At 55.8% G+C, this 19,031-nt stretch overlaps 5 protein-coding genes across 5 annotated transcripts; 2 read left to right on the top strand and 3 right to left on the bottom strand.

Annotated features, from left to right (window-relative positions):
- Positions 1-185: 185 nt before the first annotated feature.
- BO95DRAFT_356494 (sugar porter family MFS transporter) lies at positions 186-2,128 on the bottom strand (the record flags this gene model as incomplete). Its single annotated transcript, XM_025582308.1, has 5 exons — positions 186-640; positions 729-1,066; positions 1,087-1,476; positions 1,541-1,741; positions 1,827-2,128. 5 exons carry the CDS (start codon positions 2,126-2,128, stop codon positions 186-188), a joined length of 1,686 nt encoding a protein of 561 aa, XP_025445207.1.
- A 3,432-nt stretch (positions 2,129-5,560) lies between these two features.
- Positions 5,561-9,202, top strand: BO95DRAFT_356352 (DUF3433 domain-containing protein; the record flags this gene model as incomplete). Its single annotated transcript, XM_025582297.1, has 2 exons — positions 5,561-7,304; positions 7,356-9,202. The coding sequence occupies 2 exons, from the start codon at positions 5,561-5,563 to the stop codon at positions 9,200-9,202; spliced, it is 3,591 nt and encodes a 1,196-aa protein (XP_025445206.1).
- A 2,090-nt stretch (positions 9,203-11,292) lies between these two features.
- BO95DRAFT_512171 (T6SS phospholipase effector Tle1-like catalytic domain-containing protein) lies at positions 11,293-13,011 on the top strand (the record flags this gene model as incomplete). Its single annotated transcript, XM_025591500.1, has 3 exons — positions 11,293-11,468; positions 11,528-11,542; positions 11,594-13,011. The coding sequence occupies exons 1-3, from the start codon at positions 11,306-11,308 to the stop codon at positions 13,009-13,011; spliced, it is 1,596 nt and encodes a 531-aa protein (XP_025445205.1). The 5' UTR covers positions 11,293-11,305.
- Positions 13,012-13,208: 197 nt separating this feature from the next.
- On the bottom strand, positions 13,209-15,036 carry BO95DRAFT_407833 (FAD-binding oxidoreductase; the record flags this gene model as incomplete). The annotated part of the gene is made up of 5 exons (XM_025584085.1): positions 13,209-13,734; positions 13,847-14,085; positions 14,162-14,507; positions 14,571-14,674; positions 14,758-15,036. 5 exons carry the CDS (start codon positions 15,034-15,036, stop codon positions 13,230-13,232), a joined length of 1,473 nt encoding a protein of 490 aa, XP_025445204.1. The 3' UTR covers positions 13,209-13,229.
- An 872-nt stretch (positions 15,037-15,908) lies between these two features.
- Positions 15,909-18,080, bottom strand: BO95DRAFT_440162 (uncharacterized protein). Its single transcript, XM_025585894.1, has 8 exons — positions 17,595-18,080; positions 17,522-17,541; positions 17,433-17,469; positions 17,312-17,382; positions 16,949-17,250; positions 16,823-16,897; positions 16,693-16,760; positions 15,909-16,627 (listed from the first exon to the last, which is right to left on the bottom strand). Exons 1-8 carry the CDS (start codon positions 17,785-17,787, stop codon positions 16,242-16,244), a joined length of 1,152 nt encoding a protein of 383 aa, XP_025445203.1. The 5' UTR covers positions 17,788-18,080; the 3' UTR covers positions 15,909-16,241.
- Positions 18,081-19,031: the final 951 nt, after the last annotated feature.

Raw genomic sequence — 19,031 nt, 5'->3', positions numbered from 1 at the left:
GCATGGCCGGTTTCATTCAGAAATTACGGTATTATCGGCAAGATCATCAGCCATGCTACAAGAAGAGCTGAAATACAAATGCCCTGGACTAGTCACGAGATTATGGACAGCCCGTCAACCACTTCACATATTGGCAACCCCACTGTCAACCCCACTGTCAACGTCAACTCAACTCTATGCCTGGTTCAAACCTCCCCGCGCTCTTGTGCCCGCTTCTCACCAGCTGCGACCGTCTCGGTGTGAGTGTGGCCCGGCTCCATCTTCGACTCCAGATCCACATGGCCGCGCTCCATCTCGCGGACTGCACTGGTCTTGACCCTGGTCTTCCAGGCTGGTGTCCCGAGATACTTGATGCCATTGGGATCTTCGAACATCGCCTCCGTCTCTTCCAGGGTCTTTCCGGCGGTCTCGGGGAAAATGAAGTAGAAGTGGATGAACATGGCAGTGTTGAAGACGCCAAAGATGATGTACGTCTTCCAGCGGATATTGGCAAAGGCCGTCGGGGTGAACAGTCCCAGTGCGGTGTTGAACGCCCAGTTGCCCGAGGTCGAGAGAGCGACACCTTTTCCACGAAGCCGAAGCGGGAAGAGCTCGGGCGGGTAAGTCCACGAAACGGGGCCGAGGGTGGGGGCGTAAGAAGCTAACGGAGACGAGATTCAGATCAGATCATGTGGGGTTGAGCATGGGGTAGACAGTGGAGCATGGCAGGAAACAAGTATCGTACGTACCGACGAACAAGTAGGTGCAGGCAATCAATCCTCTGGCCGCCGCCCCATGCAGACGCATCGATTCCGCCGCAACACCGTCAATTCCACCCGGAACCACCTCCCCATGAACCGCCATAATCCCCGCATTCGTATACATCCAGATCGCCATCAAAGCCGACCCCACCAGCAAGGGAAGTCTGCGACCCCAGCGATCCATCCAGATCAGAGCTGGAAGAGTCATCAGCACGTTGATGATGTACTGGATGGACGAGGCCAGCAGAGTGGAATTGCCCGTGTAGCCGGCCATGGAGAAGAGGTAGGTGATGTAATACACTATGGACACGATCAGCCAAGGCAGACTGCCACCACGGGGTCATACATACTCATCACATTCATGCCCGTTAGCTGCGACCAGATCTGCGTGAACAAGCCGATCAGGGTCCGATTGAGCATTTGCGGCTTGAACAGATCTAGGTAGGTGACGTTCTTGTACTGTCGCTCGAGCTCACACATGTCGCGAATGTCTTGCATTTCAAGAGCGACGAAGGGATGATGCAAGTCGCCTTTGGCATGAACCAACGCCAGGACGCGATGGCATTCCTCCCACCGATCTTTGCGTGCCAGCCAGCGAGGTGACTCGGGCAGCAGCATCATCCCTCCGAGCAAAAACACGGCCGGGAGCATCTGCAAGCCCCATGGAACACGCCATGAGGCGGTGCTGTAGTTGTAGGACTTCTGTCCCCCGATGTAGGAGCATCCGTACGAGATACTGAAACTTCTGTGAGCAAAGAGTCGAGGCAGAGGACGGTTGAGTGAGAATCGCCACGACTTACTAGAACATTATCAAGATTCCCCATGTGATGGCCCACTGCTGCATGCCGACGAACCGACCACGCTTCGAGGGTGGAGACAGTTCGCTGATGTAGACCGGGACCTGGGCCGATTCGATACCGACCGACAAGCCGTTGATGATGCGACCCACCACCAGCATGCCGATGTTCTGCGATGCACAGATGATAATCGATCCGATCAACCTGCAAATAGATGACGTGTGATTAGCATGAAAGCAATTAACACATACTCCCGGAAAGTAGTGAAGAGGTAGTACTAGGTACTCACCAGATAACACAGCCAACCATGATGGAAGTCTTTCGGCCAATACGATCCGACAGCGGTCCGGAGATCAAGGCGCCCAGCCAAGAGCCGGCGGCCATGGCAGCAGTGATCCCACCCTGATTCAACGAGGTCGGACCCGAACAGTCCTCATCATCAGTAAAGGGAGGTCCCTGCGGACCCTGGTTAAAATAGCATTTGTAAGAGTTCTCATTGAGTTGGGCGGACAAGGAAGAGATATCGAAGCCAAAGAGGGCGCCACCAACGACGGAGACACCCGCAATCACGTAGATGTTGCCAACCAACATGATTTTGAGTGAGGGGATGGATGTTGGAGTGAAGATGGGAACACGGGGGGAGGGAAAGAAGAAGCCCAAGGGACCGGGAGAGAAGCCATGGGCTCAGCTTCCTTAAAATAGTGTTCGACTGTCAGGTGGCTGTCATTCACTCCTCACTTCTTCCTTCCCCATCATTCACACTTCCGCTGCCAACCTTGAAACCCCGCAGCCCGTAGAGTTTCAGGCCATCGTGCCACGCCCCAGGAACTTTCTACGGCACTACGGTACCATCGCCTGTCCGTAGGCTGATTGGATCCCCAGTCCTCTGTGACGACGAGAGTTTGAGGGCGATGCTGAAGAGGGATCGGAATCCTGGTCCGAGGGAAGCAGCTAGCCTTGAACAGGACCAGATTAGGCTCGTACTGTACAGGCCAGTGACTGGGATGGGGGCAGTATCGGGGAGGATCCTGTTGTGAAACCCTAAGCAGCTGGTGGTACCTCCGGTATAGGGATCGAACCGTACAACAAGCTGAAACGGACGACCATCGGGCGAGAATTCTTCCGAAGATACCGGTGATTGTAGAAGAAGATCTTCCCCGGATTTCTGGCGAGTGTTGTGACTGTCGTCTCCAGGAAAACTCACATGGGAAAGAGAAGGGACTGACTGCACTATGATGGGTCCGGATCCACTCCACTCTTGCTTGCTCCATAGCGGGCGGGCGGGGAAAGCGCCCAATGCTTAATCGCTTATGCAAGCTTTGGGTCGGCGGATGGCTGAAGGTCTGAGCCCGATTGGGGCAAGACGGGCCCAGCCGACCGACTCTTGGTCTTCCCCGCATAAGTCACTACAACACTGACCCTGGTGAATGGAATCATACAACTGGGTGAGGGTCTGGTGTCTGTATGTTAGTCAATGGGCGTGATCAGCAAAGAATCAGTCTCGCTAGTTCATTATCCCGTCCAGTCGAGCTCCCCATCATACCCACTGATTGCAATAATGTCCGACCCCATCTCCAAAGGGCAGTTACGTTGCACATCACTGCAACAACCCGGTAAACCTGCTGGGGGAGATCCTGGGCATACGTAGTCTCACCCTCCTGCTGCTGCTGCTGCACCACCGCACCTCTCTTTCGCAACGTGTCTTGCCGATAGCCGGCCAGCTTCACAAACACGCGCCAGATCACATGGCTCGGTCGAGGGATGGACGAGCAGGGACGTCTTCTGACTTCACTCTGCACCAGTAGCCATGCGTTGCTTGGACCTGGGAAGTAGTGCATATAATATAGCAAGAACTTTGCTCTTTTTACAAAAGGTTACTGGATGCTGATGAGTCCGACCGGCATCAGCTCCGGGCGAGTGCTGTCGGTGGCTGGTCGGGCTGCTGACAGCACCAACCTTCGGTCGCAGAGCTTGTCTCGACCACCAACATATTTCTGCACATATGTATCTTACTGGATGGGGTGTGATGACTCCTAACGAATCTGCAATGATTTGTTCTTGTCTGCCTGTAAGCATTCCAGACGACAGCTCCAAGCAAGCAGACCGGACAGTCCGAATGTCAACTGGACCGGGGCCTTTCTGATTGATGAGAAACCCTCCGTCGAGTGATGGATCACATGTCGCTCTGGCGGTTGCTCTTGGCAAGCCATAGTATTCAGTTGTTCCAGCTTCCCGCCTATGGGTGACTGCTGACACGGACACTCGGCTCTAGGAGTGCTAAGCAGAATCCGGCGAGAGATCTACCACTTCTCCTGCACCTTTCTGTCTCCTGTATCAGAGTTGTCAACAGTGATGGTGCTCCCGCGAAGAAGCAAAACAGCAATCTGAAACCACCCGAGGGTTTTTTCACTGGCCTGGCTTGCGCCACCTACGCGGTGCCCAAACCACGCCACAAGCTGCACTTTGGGATGGAGTCAGACGATGAGGCCAGACGCATCCATCGTCAAGCCACTCGACCCATCTACCCAATGGTCTTGGCAATTGTCGCCAAGATCATTGCTCGAGATGCGGGCGGTGAGACTGACCAGAGTTGATTACTAGGTCGCTAAGGTACTTATTGATCATTGAGCGCTGTGGAAGCTGTTGGAGCTGTTGAAGCTGGTGGTAAAATAAGAACAGCACTCGGCTATTCCTTCGGTTCTAATTTCATCAACATTTTCAAGTATCCGCCATTTTTGTTTGGCATTTCGTGGAGTACAGTGCAAAGCGGGGCTTAGGAACATATACTGGTCGCGGGAGTGATGGCGGAGCTGAGCTAAGACAAACGGTAGTTGAAAACCAGCCTGGAAGAAAAACATACGATCTGGCAACTCAAGTAATATACGATTGATAAGTCTTCATCCTCAGTAAATAGACTCAGTAGTCGTTGTAGTATGCAGTAGGTATGTTCTTTCCCGTTGTCCACCCGTCCCCTCCTGCTGCTCATACTTCCTAGGGAACTCAGCTCAGTGACTCCGAACTAGTCCCAATGGGGAGGCCGAAAGACGCGCGCCGCAGAGATCAATTGGGTTTAGTGCCTAAACCTTTCCGCTCTTTTCTGGAGAGTCAGACCCTCTGGTTGGCTACAGGCGGTGTATTGCAGCAAGTTGCCGCGCGATCTAACCCCTTTGAGATGGGTAACCTGAGGCCGCCCTTCATTCCTGGGCCAGGCAAATCAGGAATCGCCCGCCAAGTTTCTGACCTCGATCGTCATTCTCTCTTACTCCATCCATCTCTCCATCTCTCACTCTCTGTCTCTCATTCTCACTTGCTCACTCACTCACTCACTCACTCACTGTCCCTTTCTCCTGCATATTCTATCTCTCTCTCTCTTCCCTAATCCCTCACTGATCCTCTCCTCCACCTCCCCTCCCCCCCTCCCCCCCTCCCTCACCCACTCTTCTTTTTTCGCACCCTCGTACGTTGGTTGTTCAATCGTTGTCTTCGTCTTCCGCCTCCGCCTCCGCCGCCTCCTCCGCCCTTCCGTTCTTTTCCTTCTCCCAATCCTCTTCTTCTCTCCTCTTCCTATCTATCGCCTGCACGGTGATCTTACCGTCCGCCGTCATGCGAGTTTCGTCCGCCATCTCCCCCACCCACCCCCAGCGATGATCCCGTCTCTTGGCTTCGTCAGCTTCTGTCTTGTCGTCCATGAGCAATCCTCCTTCGGGCCATGACCGTCCGCCTCCCTTCCCCCCATCTCCATCGCCCTCTCCTTCTCCAGAGCCTGCCTCATCAAGTATGTTCAGGCGCCTGGAAAAGAAACTCTATAACTTCTGGCTGCCTGTCATCAGTGCGTGCTGCTCCTTTGAAACCTCGATGGTTACTCTATCGCTAATCTCCCTTCTAGACCGTCATCGTCTCCCGCCCTTCCTCCGATCGCGCCAAACCTCGCCCGATGGACCACCGCTCCCGCCAACCACCCCTCTGGGGGCATGGCGGCCCATGGCCTTGCGCCCCATGTTTCTCACCCTGATCACCGCAATAATGTTCGCTTCGTTGATAACATTGGAGGTTCTGCGGCGATACTGTGAACAATATGGAGGACTGGTCTTCTTCTCCGACACCGACAATGTCTCCAACCTGCAGTCATTCGCCTACAACTACCTGCCCATCATCGCCGCCCTGGCCCTGGTCACCCTCTGGACCTTTGTTGACTACGATGTATTGCGCTTGGAGCCCTACTTCCAGATTGCGCGACCGGAAGGTGCCCCCGCCTCGGTTCTCTTCATCAATTACAACTTTGGCCAGTCGTTCCTCACACCCCTTACGTCTGCACGGCGCCGCCATTGGATCGTCCTTCTGGTTTCCGTCACCACCGTGCTCATTCGCATGTTTCTCCCCGCCCTGCAGAGTACCCTCCTCGAACTCCGTGAGATCAACATGCTCGACGACGACGACATGAAAACATGGCCGCAGTTGTTGGATCTCGACCACCAGGCGGAGTGGATGTTCTCGCAAGAAAGCAGCCCGAACACAACCCTCGCCTCAGTCTTGACCACCAACACACAACTGCGCGACTCCCGCTCGTCCAACTACGCCGTGGCTCCGGTCGAAATCAGCCTCGAAGATCGGCAGGAGAACACCGTGTGGACCTTAAACGAGACTATCTACTGGGCTCAACTATCCTGTCGCGATGTCATGATAGACAATCACCTGTCTGTGTCCGTGAACGATAACTCGACCTACCCACCGGCCGTCTCGTGGAACGTGACTGATGTCAAACTGCCCGATATCAACGGAAGCGACAACGGCTGCATCTTGGATTTTCACTATAAGAATATTTACTTCGATAACACCGATTACCTGCAGATTCGCTACTGGGAGCCTGTTTGGCCCAACCGGTCACACCATTCTCCGGATATGAGCTCCGCGTTCACTGCACGTGGTTGCGACAACCCCTACGACTTGTATGGCATCGTTCTCTCGGTCAACGCGACCGAGGCCGGAGCTTACAGCATCAGCGAAATGGGATCCGATTTCACCTCAACAGCCACGATATTTGCCTGCAAGATTGATTACCGCCAAGCGACCGCGCGACTGAGTATGCACGCCAACAGTTCAATCACCAATGTCACCGTCTTTCCTGACACCGAAACCACCTTGTCCGACCAGCTTTTCAATATCAACGCTTTCCAAGGACTGCTAGCGCAACGTGCGCCGTACACGGGGGACATGCTGTTCATCGAGAATAATCAGACCAGCGGCGACACGACCGTGACGGAACTACCCGTGATCAGTCAGAACGTGCGCGACTTGGAGCCGCTGCTGGTGTTGGATGCATCGACCGTGATGACTCCGGATGAGTTCGAGTCGAAAGTGACACGAGGCGTTGTCCAGACGTTTGTGCTCACCTTCGCGCGGCTCTTCAACCCTGACCAGGAACCGACCAGCGTGCCCGCCTTGCGATTCTCAACCCAGGTCACGATATCGGTGGTCACCTTCGCTGCCTGGTGCTCGGAGATATTACTAGCCTGTGGAATTGTGCTCGCCGTCTGCTTGATCTATTTCTATCAGTCCCGCCCGAATATCCTGCAGAGTGATCCAGGCTCCATCGGGGCCATGTGCAGTATGCTAACCGATGTGTTTGGGCCGACCAACATCTTGGCCGATCCTCAGACGGAATTCCATCAGTTCTCCACGCGCCAATTACGCCAGATTCTCAACACCTGCCGCCTCCAATGGCAGCAGGGCCCGGAAGGCCCCCGGTTAGGAATTGTCTCGGCGGATGGTAGGCTGCCCTGGTTCCAGACAATGACAATACTTTACTGACTCGGTGTAGGTTCGCCAGTGATCTTGCCTTACCAAACGCGGACGCGCGTCGACCCAATGCCCCACTTTCTGGTCGTACCGATCTTCATCATCGAATTCCTGTTTTTAGCTGCAATCATTACCATTATGGGATTGACGGTTGCGTCCTTGGCGCATGACGGCAGCTTCCAGCATCTGACCCAGTCCGGTTCAAGCTTCCTGCAAGTCGTCCTTTCATTCCTACCGTCGGTGGTTGCCTCCTCGGTCGGTGCACTTTGCAATTCTATTCTGCGCAATATAAGCATTCTGGAACCCTGGGTCCATCTTCAACGTGGTATGGCCACGGCCCAGTCGTCGTTGTCGTTGAATTACGGATCCCAAAACCCTTGGGCCGTATTTCTCAAAGCCATCCAGGATCGCCATGTTCTTCTGGGAATGGTGTCCTTCACTTGTATTGCCAATGTGGTGTTGACCGTGGTCGCAGGTGGTCTTTTCAATCAAGAACTCACCACCTCGTTTCTGCCCTCCAAATCGTTGTATGCCAACTATAGCCAGTCGCACTTTCGACAAACTGACTTCTCAGCCGACTTCACCGAGTTCGACCTGATCCAGACTAGTGTGTCTAGCGGGGTCCCGTTGTTGTCGTGGATGGCGGCCAACTACACTTTTCTCCCGATCAGGAACACCGATCCAGATCCCGACGTGATGTATGGCGCTACGACGCTTGGAATCGGCGCCGAACTCGATTGCGTCTCTCTCGACGTCAAAAAGAGCATGCACCAGACCGACCGCACCCAGTATTGGATGTATCATCCCTTCAACAATGCGAGTCGAGAGTGCACGGTGAACATGACTGGCTTGACGCGACCCCACGAAGCTATTGCGCTTTCGATTCACTTTCTCTCGCCCTCGGCTTCTTCCGACCGGGACGAGTGTCAGGAGTCGACCTTCACCGTGGTCGGTCGATGGAACTACACCGCTGCGTCAGCTTATACCAGCGAAAATACCATCGCTCTTCACTGCGAGCCGAGGGTGCAGATGCAAAATTTCAGCGTTACCTTTGATCAACGCGGTCAAATATCCGATGTCAACCCGCTTGATGGGACGTCCATTACCTCTGGTGCCATGTATGAGAATGCTACCGCGGCCATGGGGCAGTTCAACAAGATCTTTGCCGCTATCCCGCAGAGCTTTGTTGGGGAAGAACCGGGGCACAACGGGTCTTATGTGTCTTCGTACGATTGGGCCGGGTTTCTGGTGGCCCGGCTGTACAAACAGAGCCAGACGCATGTTCTACCTCTGCAGGTTGAGGCCCTGATGGAGCATTCCAAGGAGGTATATCAGTGGGTATACACCACTTACTTTTCGGTGTGGCGGAACATGTATCTTCTGCCATTGAAAGAGGCCCGTCCCGCCGCCAACGGGACGGTGATCTCGAACACGTGGGCTATGGTTCCGTCCGTGCCGTCGCTAGCTATTGCCCTCATCATCATCGCATTGGATACAGTGGTGGTGCTGGTGGTCTTTGGCAAACGACGGGGACGGTTCCGGGGCCCACGCATGCCCCGGTCGATCGGGGCGATCATCCCGTGGATCGCCAATAGTCGCATGTTGGGCGACTTCACCAACACCTACGCGATGCCCAACTCGCAGCGGCGGGAGCATACCACGCGGCTGAACAAACGGTATGCATTCCGGACGTTCCTGCAGGACGACGGGCGGTTGCGGTATGCGGTGGACGAGGAACCGCTGGTGGTTGAAGATAAACCTCCTCCGGAAGGGGGCGAACGTACAGGGGAGGAGGCGAAAGGGGCTGAGGTGATCGAGCTGCAGCCGATGGGCGAGCCGGAGACGCCTCCTGCTCGGCAGGAATCATGAATTTATGCGAGATGTAATGAACAATTAATGATGTAACAGTATTAGCATTGGATCGGGTGGGATGTTTAGCATGGGCCGGTTGGTTTGGGCTGGGTGGCATCAGGATTTGACTGGGTTTGGGGTCACATAGATTGGAGTTTGGAATTTGTACATAGATCTGGCTGTATAGGGAAAATGGCTATGATAAATTTTTGACCAGTGAGTAGATGAGGGATCAGAACATTCACCGCCTTCTACTGTAGTGATTGCCGTAGATTTCTGTAGGGAATGGAAGGAGTAGAGAGGTTATTCACTTCAATCACAGTGAAGATCACGCTCCTCTTGCCTTTCCTGTTGATCAACCATAGAATTCTCATCCACTCCACCTCGTTCCTCAACTAAAATCATCACAGGCAGAGGTTGATGACATCCTCCGACTTGATGTGGTCTTTCTTAGTCTGACGGTCCGCAAAAAGCTATTTCCTCAGACATGGTCCCTGCAAACCAGAGTTCGGTCTTGAACTAGAATGCCACGCTATTCAGAATTCCAACTCCAAGCTCCTCGAAAGCTGGAGATTCGCAGTCTTCGGGCTAGCATGGAGAGCTACGAGGGAGGGGGGAATTACCCTGTGAGAGGGCAAGCGAGGAGGAGATCTAAATCTGTGAAATCGTGCTGGCCAACAATCGGAAAAGAGCGACTGTCTCACTGCCACGGCCCGAATGATCCGTTGTACTCCTGGGCAATATGTCACGGTCATCAGAGCCCCAAGAACAGAGCCCTGTGGACCTGCACATCTGCAGTCCCCGCGATAGGGTGGAGAGCTACGAGGGGGGAAGCTACCATAATCTGCTGTATGTACCTTCCTTCGTTCATTGACTAAGGTGGAAGGGGCCCTTGTAATAACATTGGGCTGAGTATTTCCTCCGGTCAGCAAGAAAGGCTGCTCTCGGTGGTCCCCGAGTCGTTTTTTGGCGCCAGTGGTGTTCTGGGTACGCAATCCTCCTTCTATTCCCCTCGTCTTTTGTCTGTCACCCAATACCATGTTGACATCTCGCTAACTCACTCTTTACTACCAGACTGAAGAGGGGATTTTGACCCCCGAGAAAATGCCTACCGACGGGAGAAATGCTTAGACCTGGCGGACGGCCCTGATATCCCAGGCACGAGTAGATCCAGTGCTCACGTTTCAGGCCAACCATATCTGACTGAAGGCGCCTTCGTCGGACATGCTCGTCGTCGGCCCCCGCCAGTGTCGGATCCCTCCGACGGACTCGGTCACTTGCCATCCCCAACCTCTCCGAATAAATCGCCACGAGGCGTGGCTTTGACTCGGCCATCTTACGTGAGTGCAGCCTTTGGTCGACAGCAAATGAGTCAGATAAGTGAGAGTCATTTGTGAGCAATAGCTCGGCCGACGAGCGATCGGGTGAGTTCACGAGTTGCCTTGTTGGTCGTCCGCCGGTGCCCGTGGCAATGGCCAGCCCTGCCGATTGGCTCGAGTGGCATGGGGCCGCATGCAGCGGGGGTGCAGATTATCGAGGGTCTATCGATGCAGGCTGGCATCATGCTGGGTGATCTGTCACATCGCCGGGGTGTGATTGGAAGAAGGGGCAAGAACACCCGTTTCTGCCAGATGGCATTTGCCTCAACATTCGAGGAGACGCACCACGGAAGGCGAAGCAAAGCGAAAGAGAGTCAGTCACTGTGAACTGCGCTGGAGGCTGAGTGTTCCTAGTGGTTGGCCTTAACCAGGGTGCGAGCCAATGGTCAGCCCTGCCACGGGGTCAGATGCATAAGGCTGCCACTGCATGGATGGGGGCGGCCGGATCGACGGCCAGCGAAGTTTGTGCGCTCAACCACCGTTGCTGCACCCTTACCGGGCGGCGGAGTGGATTGGTCAATCCTGGGCTGATGGCTTGGCCAAATCCCTGTTCTCCATTTGTGGATGGGTGGATGGGTGGGATACAGGCTCTGCCCCTCAGCCACGATGCAGGGCTATTGGCAGGTTGCCCGATTCAGCTGGGGTGGGCGACAGCCTGGAGGCATTTGGGCAAGATATAAGGACCTCATCACGCAGGTCTGGGTCGGAGTTGGTCCAATTCAACCCCACCCCAAATTGAACCATGACTTACGATCCATGCGACTGCGACCGGCCGCCGGTACACAAGCCCACCCAAGAACTGGTGCTCTGTTTCGACGGCACAGGCAATACGTTTCGGGTTGACGGCGGCGAGAGCAATATCCTCAAAATCTTTCGGATGCTGGACCGCAGCAAAGAGAATCGATGTAAGCCTTGCCTCTTCAGTGGTCAACTTTCAAAACATACTAACCAACTTTCTCCCCAGACTGCTATTACCAACGTATATCCCCCCCAATCTTGTGAATCTTCCACACATACTAACCCTCCCAAGCCGGCATCGGCACCGACATAACCCCCGGAACATTCGCTAACGTCGCCTTCCGGCCCTTCAGCAACCTGCCCGCCAGCAAAGTCATCGACCAAGCCTTAGCAACCTCCTTCGACCAACACGTCATCGGCGGCTACCGCTTTTTAGCGAGGCGCTGGCGCCCGGGGAGCCACATCTACCTCTTCGGCTTCTCACGGGGCGCGTACACCGCACGCTTCCTCAACGAAATGCTCGACTTCGTGGGCCTCATCTCCGCCGACAACGAAGAACTGATCCCGTTCGTATGGCAAGCCTTCCTGTCGTGGAAATACGCACACGGGGAGCAGGAAGCGCGCCAAGCCGACAACTTCCTCCGGCTGTGCCGGGACACGATGTGCCGGTCCGTCGGACTCGTCCACTTTCTGGGATTGTTCGACACCGTCAACAGCGTCGCCGAATTCAACAAGGACGTGCTGAAAGATATGGAGACGATGCCCCGCCCGCGCTACATGCGGCACGCGGTGAGCATCGACGAGAAGCGCATCAAGTTCCAGCCCGTGCTGTTCGAGCGACTGCGCGGCGCGCACGCGAAGAAGGGGCGGGTGAGTACGTGGGCCGAGCGGGCGGAGCAGCAGTTCTGGGGGGTGCCGTTGAGCCCCGTGCTAGATACGGATTTCGAGGAGGTGTATTTCGCAGGGGATCATAGCGATGTCGGGGGCGGGCATCCTCCAAGTTATGCAGGGGAAGGGGCGAGGAGCTGGCCTGTCAGTCAGATTCCGTTGATGTGGATGGTGCAGGAGGCGACGCATGTGGGGTTGACGTTTGATCCGGTGCAGTTGCAGGAGTTGGGGTGTCATTTGGTTCCGGTTTCTTCGGCGGGTTCTTCTTCGGAGGATGGGGATGATGATGGTAGGGAGGGGAGGTTGATCGAGGTAGAGGACGTGGCAAAGCAGCAACAGCAACAACAACCGCTCATGGGATTCGACCCCGCGATCGTGCACATGGCCGAACGCGCCCCGCTGCACGATTCCCTCGAGTACGACTCCGGGAAAGGCGTCGAGACGCTCTTCTGGCGGTTGCTCGAGTGCCTGCCCATGAAACGCCCCAAGGTGAACCGCGACGGCTCCGTGAAGGAGACCCGGTGGCACGTCGGGGGCCTGCGGCGGCCGCTGCCGGACGGGGCGCGCATCCACGCCAGTGTGATCCACCGGCTGCAGCAGGACCCGGAGTATCGGCCGTATAACCTGGGGTTGGGGCACAAGCGGGTGCCGACGACGACGTCGCTGGACCGCCATCAGCATCAGATCGAGAGGAGGGATATCGGGCAGTGGCGACGGATGCAGCATGGGGGACTGTGTGATTACTACGTGCAGGTGCAGGGGCCTTTGCCGGGGGGGAGTGCGGGGGGGTCACGGTGTGCGTCGCGCAAGAGTACTGCTTAGGGGTGAGGGGTCAAGTGTATGCTAGTCGGGTGTTTGTAGACAATGCTTTCCTTCCTATCTTCCCTGTTTCCGGTTCACATAACCCAACGTAATAAGGAAGTGACTTAGACTCGACGAGAATTCATATTCATATTCATTAATACATATAGTCCATATTAAGTCTATCCCCCACCCCCCGTTAACACCGTCATCACCCCCTCAACCTAAACCACACCAGCCTAGAAAAGCTTATACCCACCCGGCATCAGCGTCTGAAACACCCCTTCGGGATCATAAGCACTGGCAATCTCCTGCAACTTCTCCAAATTCTCCGCACCATACCCGGAGTAAATCTCCTGGAACCACGCCGCATCACCCATGTAGTTGAAGGGATCATACAGCCCCGCGGCATCGGTGGCATTGTTGATCAGCTCGGTCGTCTCGACGACCCACTCGCCCACGATAGAGTCGTACTCGCTGCCAATCCACTCGACCACCTCGGCATAACACAGGTAGTTCTGGGTGGCGTCGAGGCCCAGCGCGTTGCCGCCGCGGGCGGTGGAGGCGTCGATCCAGTTGGCGCCGATGGGCTGCCAGTCCAGCTCGATGATGGAGATGTTGGCCGCGGGGATCTGGGCGTACAGCTTGGGCAGCTGCGCCGCGAAGGTGGCGTTGATGATCTGCACGCCCTGCAGGAGGGAGTCGTAGGTGGTTGCTTTGATGGTGCCGGCGACGAAGATGTCGCTTTTTTCTTGGTTAGTGTTTTTGGTTTTGCCGGGGTGAGTGTTTAGGGTTGGGGGATAGGATGAAGGGGAGCGGGCTGGGCTGGGCCGGGCTAGGGAAGGATGGGACATACTTAATGTGCGGGGTGACCACCGCACCCATCTCGACGGCCATCTCGGCCACCGTCTTGAAGCCCATCGTGTTCGACACGGCCGGGATATCGGTGAACACCTTGAGCGCGTCCGGGTAGCTGACGTCGGGGCTATCGTAAAAGAGGATCACCGAGCCGACCGCCGAGCCCTCGGAGGGCACCACGGCGGGCACGACGTGGGTCTTGGGGTCGGTGTTGTTGGCGGCGAACGCAGCCGTTGCCTGTGCCTTCTCGTCAGTTGTGTCCTCTACTCGACTCGTCTCATTCTCATGATCCACCGGGTCAGGGACAACGCACGGCCAGGAAATCCGGGATGTACTCCTCCGCGACCGTCCAGGTGCCCGCCCACACCTGGGTGGAGGCGATGGTCTCGATGTCGAAGCGGGTCACGAGGCCGAAGTTGCTGCTGCCGCCCTTCAGGGCCCAGAAGAGGTCCGCGTGCGCGGTGGCGTTGGCCTCGACGATGGTGCCGTTGGCCAGCACGACCTCGTAGTTGACCACCGAGTCGCACGAGAACCCGACCTGGTTGCCGTAGTAGTTCACGCCGCCGGCCAGGAGCAGCCCCGGCACGCCGACGGGGCCCAGACGGCCTCCCGGTGCGGTGAGGTTGTAGGGTTCCAGGTAGTCGTAGATCTCTTGCCAGCTATTCGGACATGTCAGTACTTTCTCGAACGAGAGTTACGGTAAGCAAGGCAAGGCCACGAACCGGAAGCCAGGACCCATGTGCAGCAGCGACTGATCGGCGTTCAACTCCAGGGTGGTCAGGTTGGACATGACGATCAGCACGCCGTTGTCGATGTTGTTGGATCCCTGCCGATCACTTTCGTTAGCAATCAATCACGCCGGAAGAGGAAAAAGGTGCAGGTGCAGGGGAAGAAGGCACTGCAGCATACCCGAATGCCCATGTGGCCGCCACCGCGCACGGCGAACTCGGCCTGCGCCGCCACCAGCTTCTCAATGCCCCGCGCCAGCTGCGCGCTCGACTGCGGCCGGAACACGCACCCGGGCGCCATGATCTCGGTGTTGGACCAGAAGTTCTGCGCCTCGTACTCGTACACCGTCGTGCTGGGCAGGTAGACCTCGTCCAGGGCGCCGTTCAGCACGTTGCAGCCCTTGGTGAGGTTGCTGGCGCCGGCGAGGCCGGCGAGCGGGAGGACGCGGGTGAATTTCATGGCGCAATTCTTCTTGAAAGCACAAGAATGACAAACGAGACAACAGAGATGAGAATTGAAAGAATCCTGGGAGACCAAAGAAAAATTGGGGACAAGGTGAGGCTTTTAAAGGCTACGGGCTACGGGCTACAGCCTAGCTGGCGTTGGGGGAACGAACGATAACCTCCGAACTCAATTGCAACTTGCAAGCCAAGTGATCAGGCCAGACTCATCGCAGTAAGGTCGATGCAGGCCACTCCGCGGAACAACCAGAAGAAAAGTGGAGGAGCTGCGTTTGCATGAATCAGGTGTGCCTGATCGGAGTGGGGAGGCCAGAAGACGAAGGAACACAACACCGAATGCGTGCAGAAAAAAAAAAACGGGCTCACCGCGCAGAAGCAAGGCGGAAGGACAGAAGAATGGTCCTAGTCTGGTTTGCTAGGCCACACCCGGCTTAGCGGTCTTGCTAGATCACTGGACAACGAACGGGGGTGGATGGAAAGGGATTAGAGGCACTGCAATAGTCTCGAAAGTGGGGAACTTATCGCCCGGGTTGGGGGGGGGGGGGGGGGGGGGGGGGGGGGAAGAGAGGAGAGGGGAGGGGGGGGAGAAGCAGGCAATAGCCGAGGGGGGCACTAACTTACCACCCACGTGGAAGAAGGATTGCGCCAATAGACTCCTTCTCATACACTGCCGCCATCTTATACAGGTGTACCGTGTACGGCACTGTGCATAGCGCTTCTGCACGGTTCGGAACCCATTTCCTTGCCGGAGGATGCCGTGCGTGCAGAACGAGGTGAGCCGTTGGGAGGGTCGGGATGGTTGGTGGGTGTCCGTCTTCCGGATCAAGTACCGCATCTGGACGCTTCGAACTTGGGCGTAGCCCTAATCCCCTACGGAAATTTCCCCCTGTCTCGTCTAGACAGCTGTCATTTGAATTAGAGATTAAGCAGGTTCCAACCTGCGATACAATGCGGTCCCCTATCCCCTCTTAACGCCGTGATTACCAAGCAAGAGCAAGCACCGACCTGATCCACTTGCTGACACCGACACTGACAGCACATGGCATGGCGGCATGGCGCCATGACAGCTCCACCAGCCCAGAGACAGAACAAAAAATGGGACAAAAATGCAGACGAAAGAATCCCAGCACAAGAAGCTGTGGAAGACAAAAATAGAACAAGAAAATAATCCCTCAATTATGCATCAATATACCGTATCATCAGCTATCGCAGGTCCGTATTACTATCCACATTAAACTCCACCGTCCGGATAATCCCCTCCGTGCTGCCCTTGCTGCGGTGCAACGCGGCCCCCGGGGTGGTCGTCCCCGGTAGGATATGCTCCTCGCTGTCGTCGTTGGTGCCCCCGTGCAATCGAGTGGAGTAGTGATTGCTGGCGGGCGCGAACTCGGGCGCATCGCGGGGGATGGAGCCCAGCGGGTGGCCGTATTTGCGCGAGGCCGACTCGTGGTAGCCGCCGCTGTGCGTCGAGAGACCCAGCAGGCGGGGGAAGTAGCGGCGCACGAAGGGGCGCATCGCGGTCGTGCACCCGCCGATGATCCCCAGGTTGAGCTCGATGGTGCACCACATGAGTGCGTTGGTCGTGGTCCCTGTGCTTTGTCTTTAGTCTCCAATCTTATGGTGGGATGAGGAGGAGCGAGAGGCGGGAGCGTACAAGTGAGGTCGGTGCTTTCGAGCAGGGTGTATAAACTGGCGAGACGGATACAGCTGATGACTCCGACACTATCCTCCTTATTAGCATCATTGATGCCCTCAAACGAAACAAAAAGGACTGGAACACTCACATGCACCCCATAGCCAGCATAGCGCCAACCGCGAATTTCTGTCGGAACGGCATCTGCAATCTCCGCAGCCACGGACTACCACCCCGTCAGCATCACCCCCTTCAATCACCAAGAGAAAAAACGCACATCGGAACCAACGTCGTCATGAAGTCCGTGAAAATGCCCAATCCCGCATTCGCAAAGTAAAACACCGGTCGGTTCATGCACGTCGCGTTCGTGATCGAATAGTCCCACGAGGCGGCCACGGGGCTGCAGCTGAAGATGTTGGCCAGCACGCTGGCCACGTTGTAGCCCACCGCGATGAAAATGACGGCCCAGACGGCGTAGTGGAAGGTCTTGCTGGGGAAGATGCGCAGGTAGAAGATCAGGACGGAGACTTTGGTGAAGCCGGTCCCGGCGCAGTAGATGATGGCCGCGACGACGTTGAGCTATCGCCGTTAGTCAGATTTGCGCGTGTGGTTGGAGGTGGAGGGGCCGGGTGGAATTTACCCTCAGGAACCACGGGGTGAGAGAGCTGTACGGGACGTCCCACATGTGTTTACCCAGACCCCAGTTGAGCACTGTCCATTAGCTTGGTGGTTGCGGTTGGAGCAGGGTATGGATGGCTTACTGTCGAGGGTGACGCCGGTGAGGATGCAGGAGAGGACCTGCTGGTCAGTTGCGATGCACGTGAGGAATATCATTGAGGAGGCGGCTTACAACGGAGATAATCATGAGGTCTGGAGTATTGTTAGTATATTATGCTCGATACTCCGGAGCGAAGGAGACCTACAATCATCATATGACACACTGCGCACCAGGTAAATGCGCGTCCACATGCGCACGACCAGCGCAATCACCGCCAGAGGCAGGAAGACACAGTTGACCACAAGGAACTTGAGGCCGCACGACGGGGGGTCGACGAAGTTGGAGACCATCCCGGCGGGCGGCGCCATGGCCGGCGTGATGGAGGAGCTGTTGGTCATGGTGTGCTCAACTCGGCATGATCTGGGCTTGATCTCTGTCGATGGGTGAGAACAAACACCCTAGTAAAAGAAAGAAAGAAACAAAGAAAGGGAAAAGAGTGACAGATGAGAATAGATCTGGGGAAGGAAAAAAGAGAAGGAGAAAAGAAGAAGCACAGACTGTAGCCCGGAGATATACTGTGTAGGTGACAGACAGGCCAACGCCAGGACTGCAGCGGAGACAGTGAACCAGCAGATAAGGGAACAACACTTCGGTGCACTCTGTCATATACAATTACCCGCTGCTACAATCAACCAAACTCTTTCTTTAGAATGGGCTGCTCTCCCCTCATACCAGAGGAGGAAACGACGCGCTACGCTACGTAAAAAGCCCTGTCCTGCACCAAGAAAAGTGGCGAACTCAATTTCGCCCGCTAATGGAGGGACTTGTTGGACTACTGAGACTATGTGCTGCAGCGCACGTTTTGGCGCTGGGCGACCGTGTATTCGGAGCAGGGACAAGACGAGACTAGTTGGTTCTAGTGCTGCTCATGAGACCCAGCTGGCTGGCTGGCGGGCGATTTTGTTTTGGTTTCCCAGACAAGAATCCAATTTTCAGACTTTCGGGGATTCGTCCCCGGTGAGTGAGTCAATCGAAGGGGGATGTTGTGTCCTATTGCTCATGATCGCATCCCATTCCCCTCTTAAAACAGGAGATCGTGACGATCACAGCTTGTTTCCCCTCGCTCTTCTCTTTCTGGGGCATCGACGGATGTCACGGTACAGATCTGAGAGGCGGGTGGAGGGGGGAAGTTGTCCAATGTCCACAATGGTAGGAAGAGGAAAAAAAAATCCAAAACAAAAACAAAGCAGCAAGTCAGAAGTCCGGCAAGGCCCGAAAATCTGGAACCGAGGCTGCCCGTCACGCAGAGAAGCGGAAACGAATCCATGGGTGGCACTCACCGGCTCCACCCTGGCAGAGTGCATTGTTTTTTCTCTCCTGTCAGCTCGGTCTGGAAGCTGACCTGGGTTCAGCTTCCAGGTGGTTTAAACGAGTGTACGTGATCTTTTTGGCACGTATGTTATTTCCTACAGTTTTTTCTGAAGCCAGGTAGAGCGTATGCTTGGGGGCTACTGGTAAAATGGTGCAGACCCTACGGGGGGTCCGAGCAGAGCTAGAAGGGAGGAAGGAAGGAAGGAAGGTCAAGTCGGAAGCCGAGCAACCGAAAGGATTGACAGAGTTCAGGTAGAGGATGATAGTTCGG

The sequence above is a fragment of the Aspergillus brunneoviolaceus genome (genome assembly GCF_003184695.1).
Source record: "Aspergillus brunneoviolaceus CBS 621.78 unplaced genomic scaffold BO95scaffold_13, whole genome shotgun sequence".
In the NCBI taxonomy this organism is placed as follows: Eukaryota; Fungi; Ascomycota; class Eurotiomycetes; order Eurotiales; family Aspergillaceae; genus Aspergillus; species Aspergillus brunneoviolaceus.
The sequence above is the reverse complement of the archived record's forward strand: the minus strand, read 5'-3'. Positions and strand labels throughout refer to the sequence as shown.

Excerpts from the sequence above, each read along its gene's own strand:
- BO95DRAFT_440162 (XM_025585894.1), bottom strand. The coding sequence starts at position 17,787 with ATGACCAACAGCTCCTCCATCACGCCGGCCATGGCGCCGCCCGCCGGG. Across the intron at positions 17,542-17,594 it reads CAGTGTGTCATATGATGATT|ACCTCATGATTATCTCCGTT; the intron begins GTAGGTCTCCTT and ends ACAATACTCCAG. Across the intron at positions 17,470-17,521 it reads ACCTCATGATTATCTCCGTT|GTCCTCTCCTGCATCCTCAC; the intron begins GTAAGCCGCCTC and ends ACTGACCAGCAG.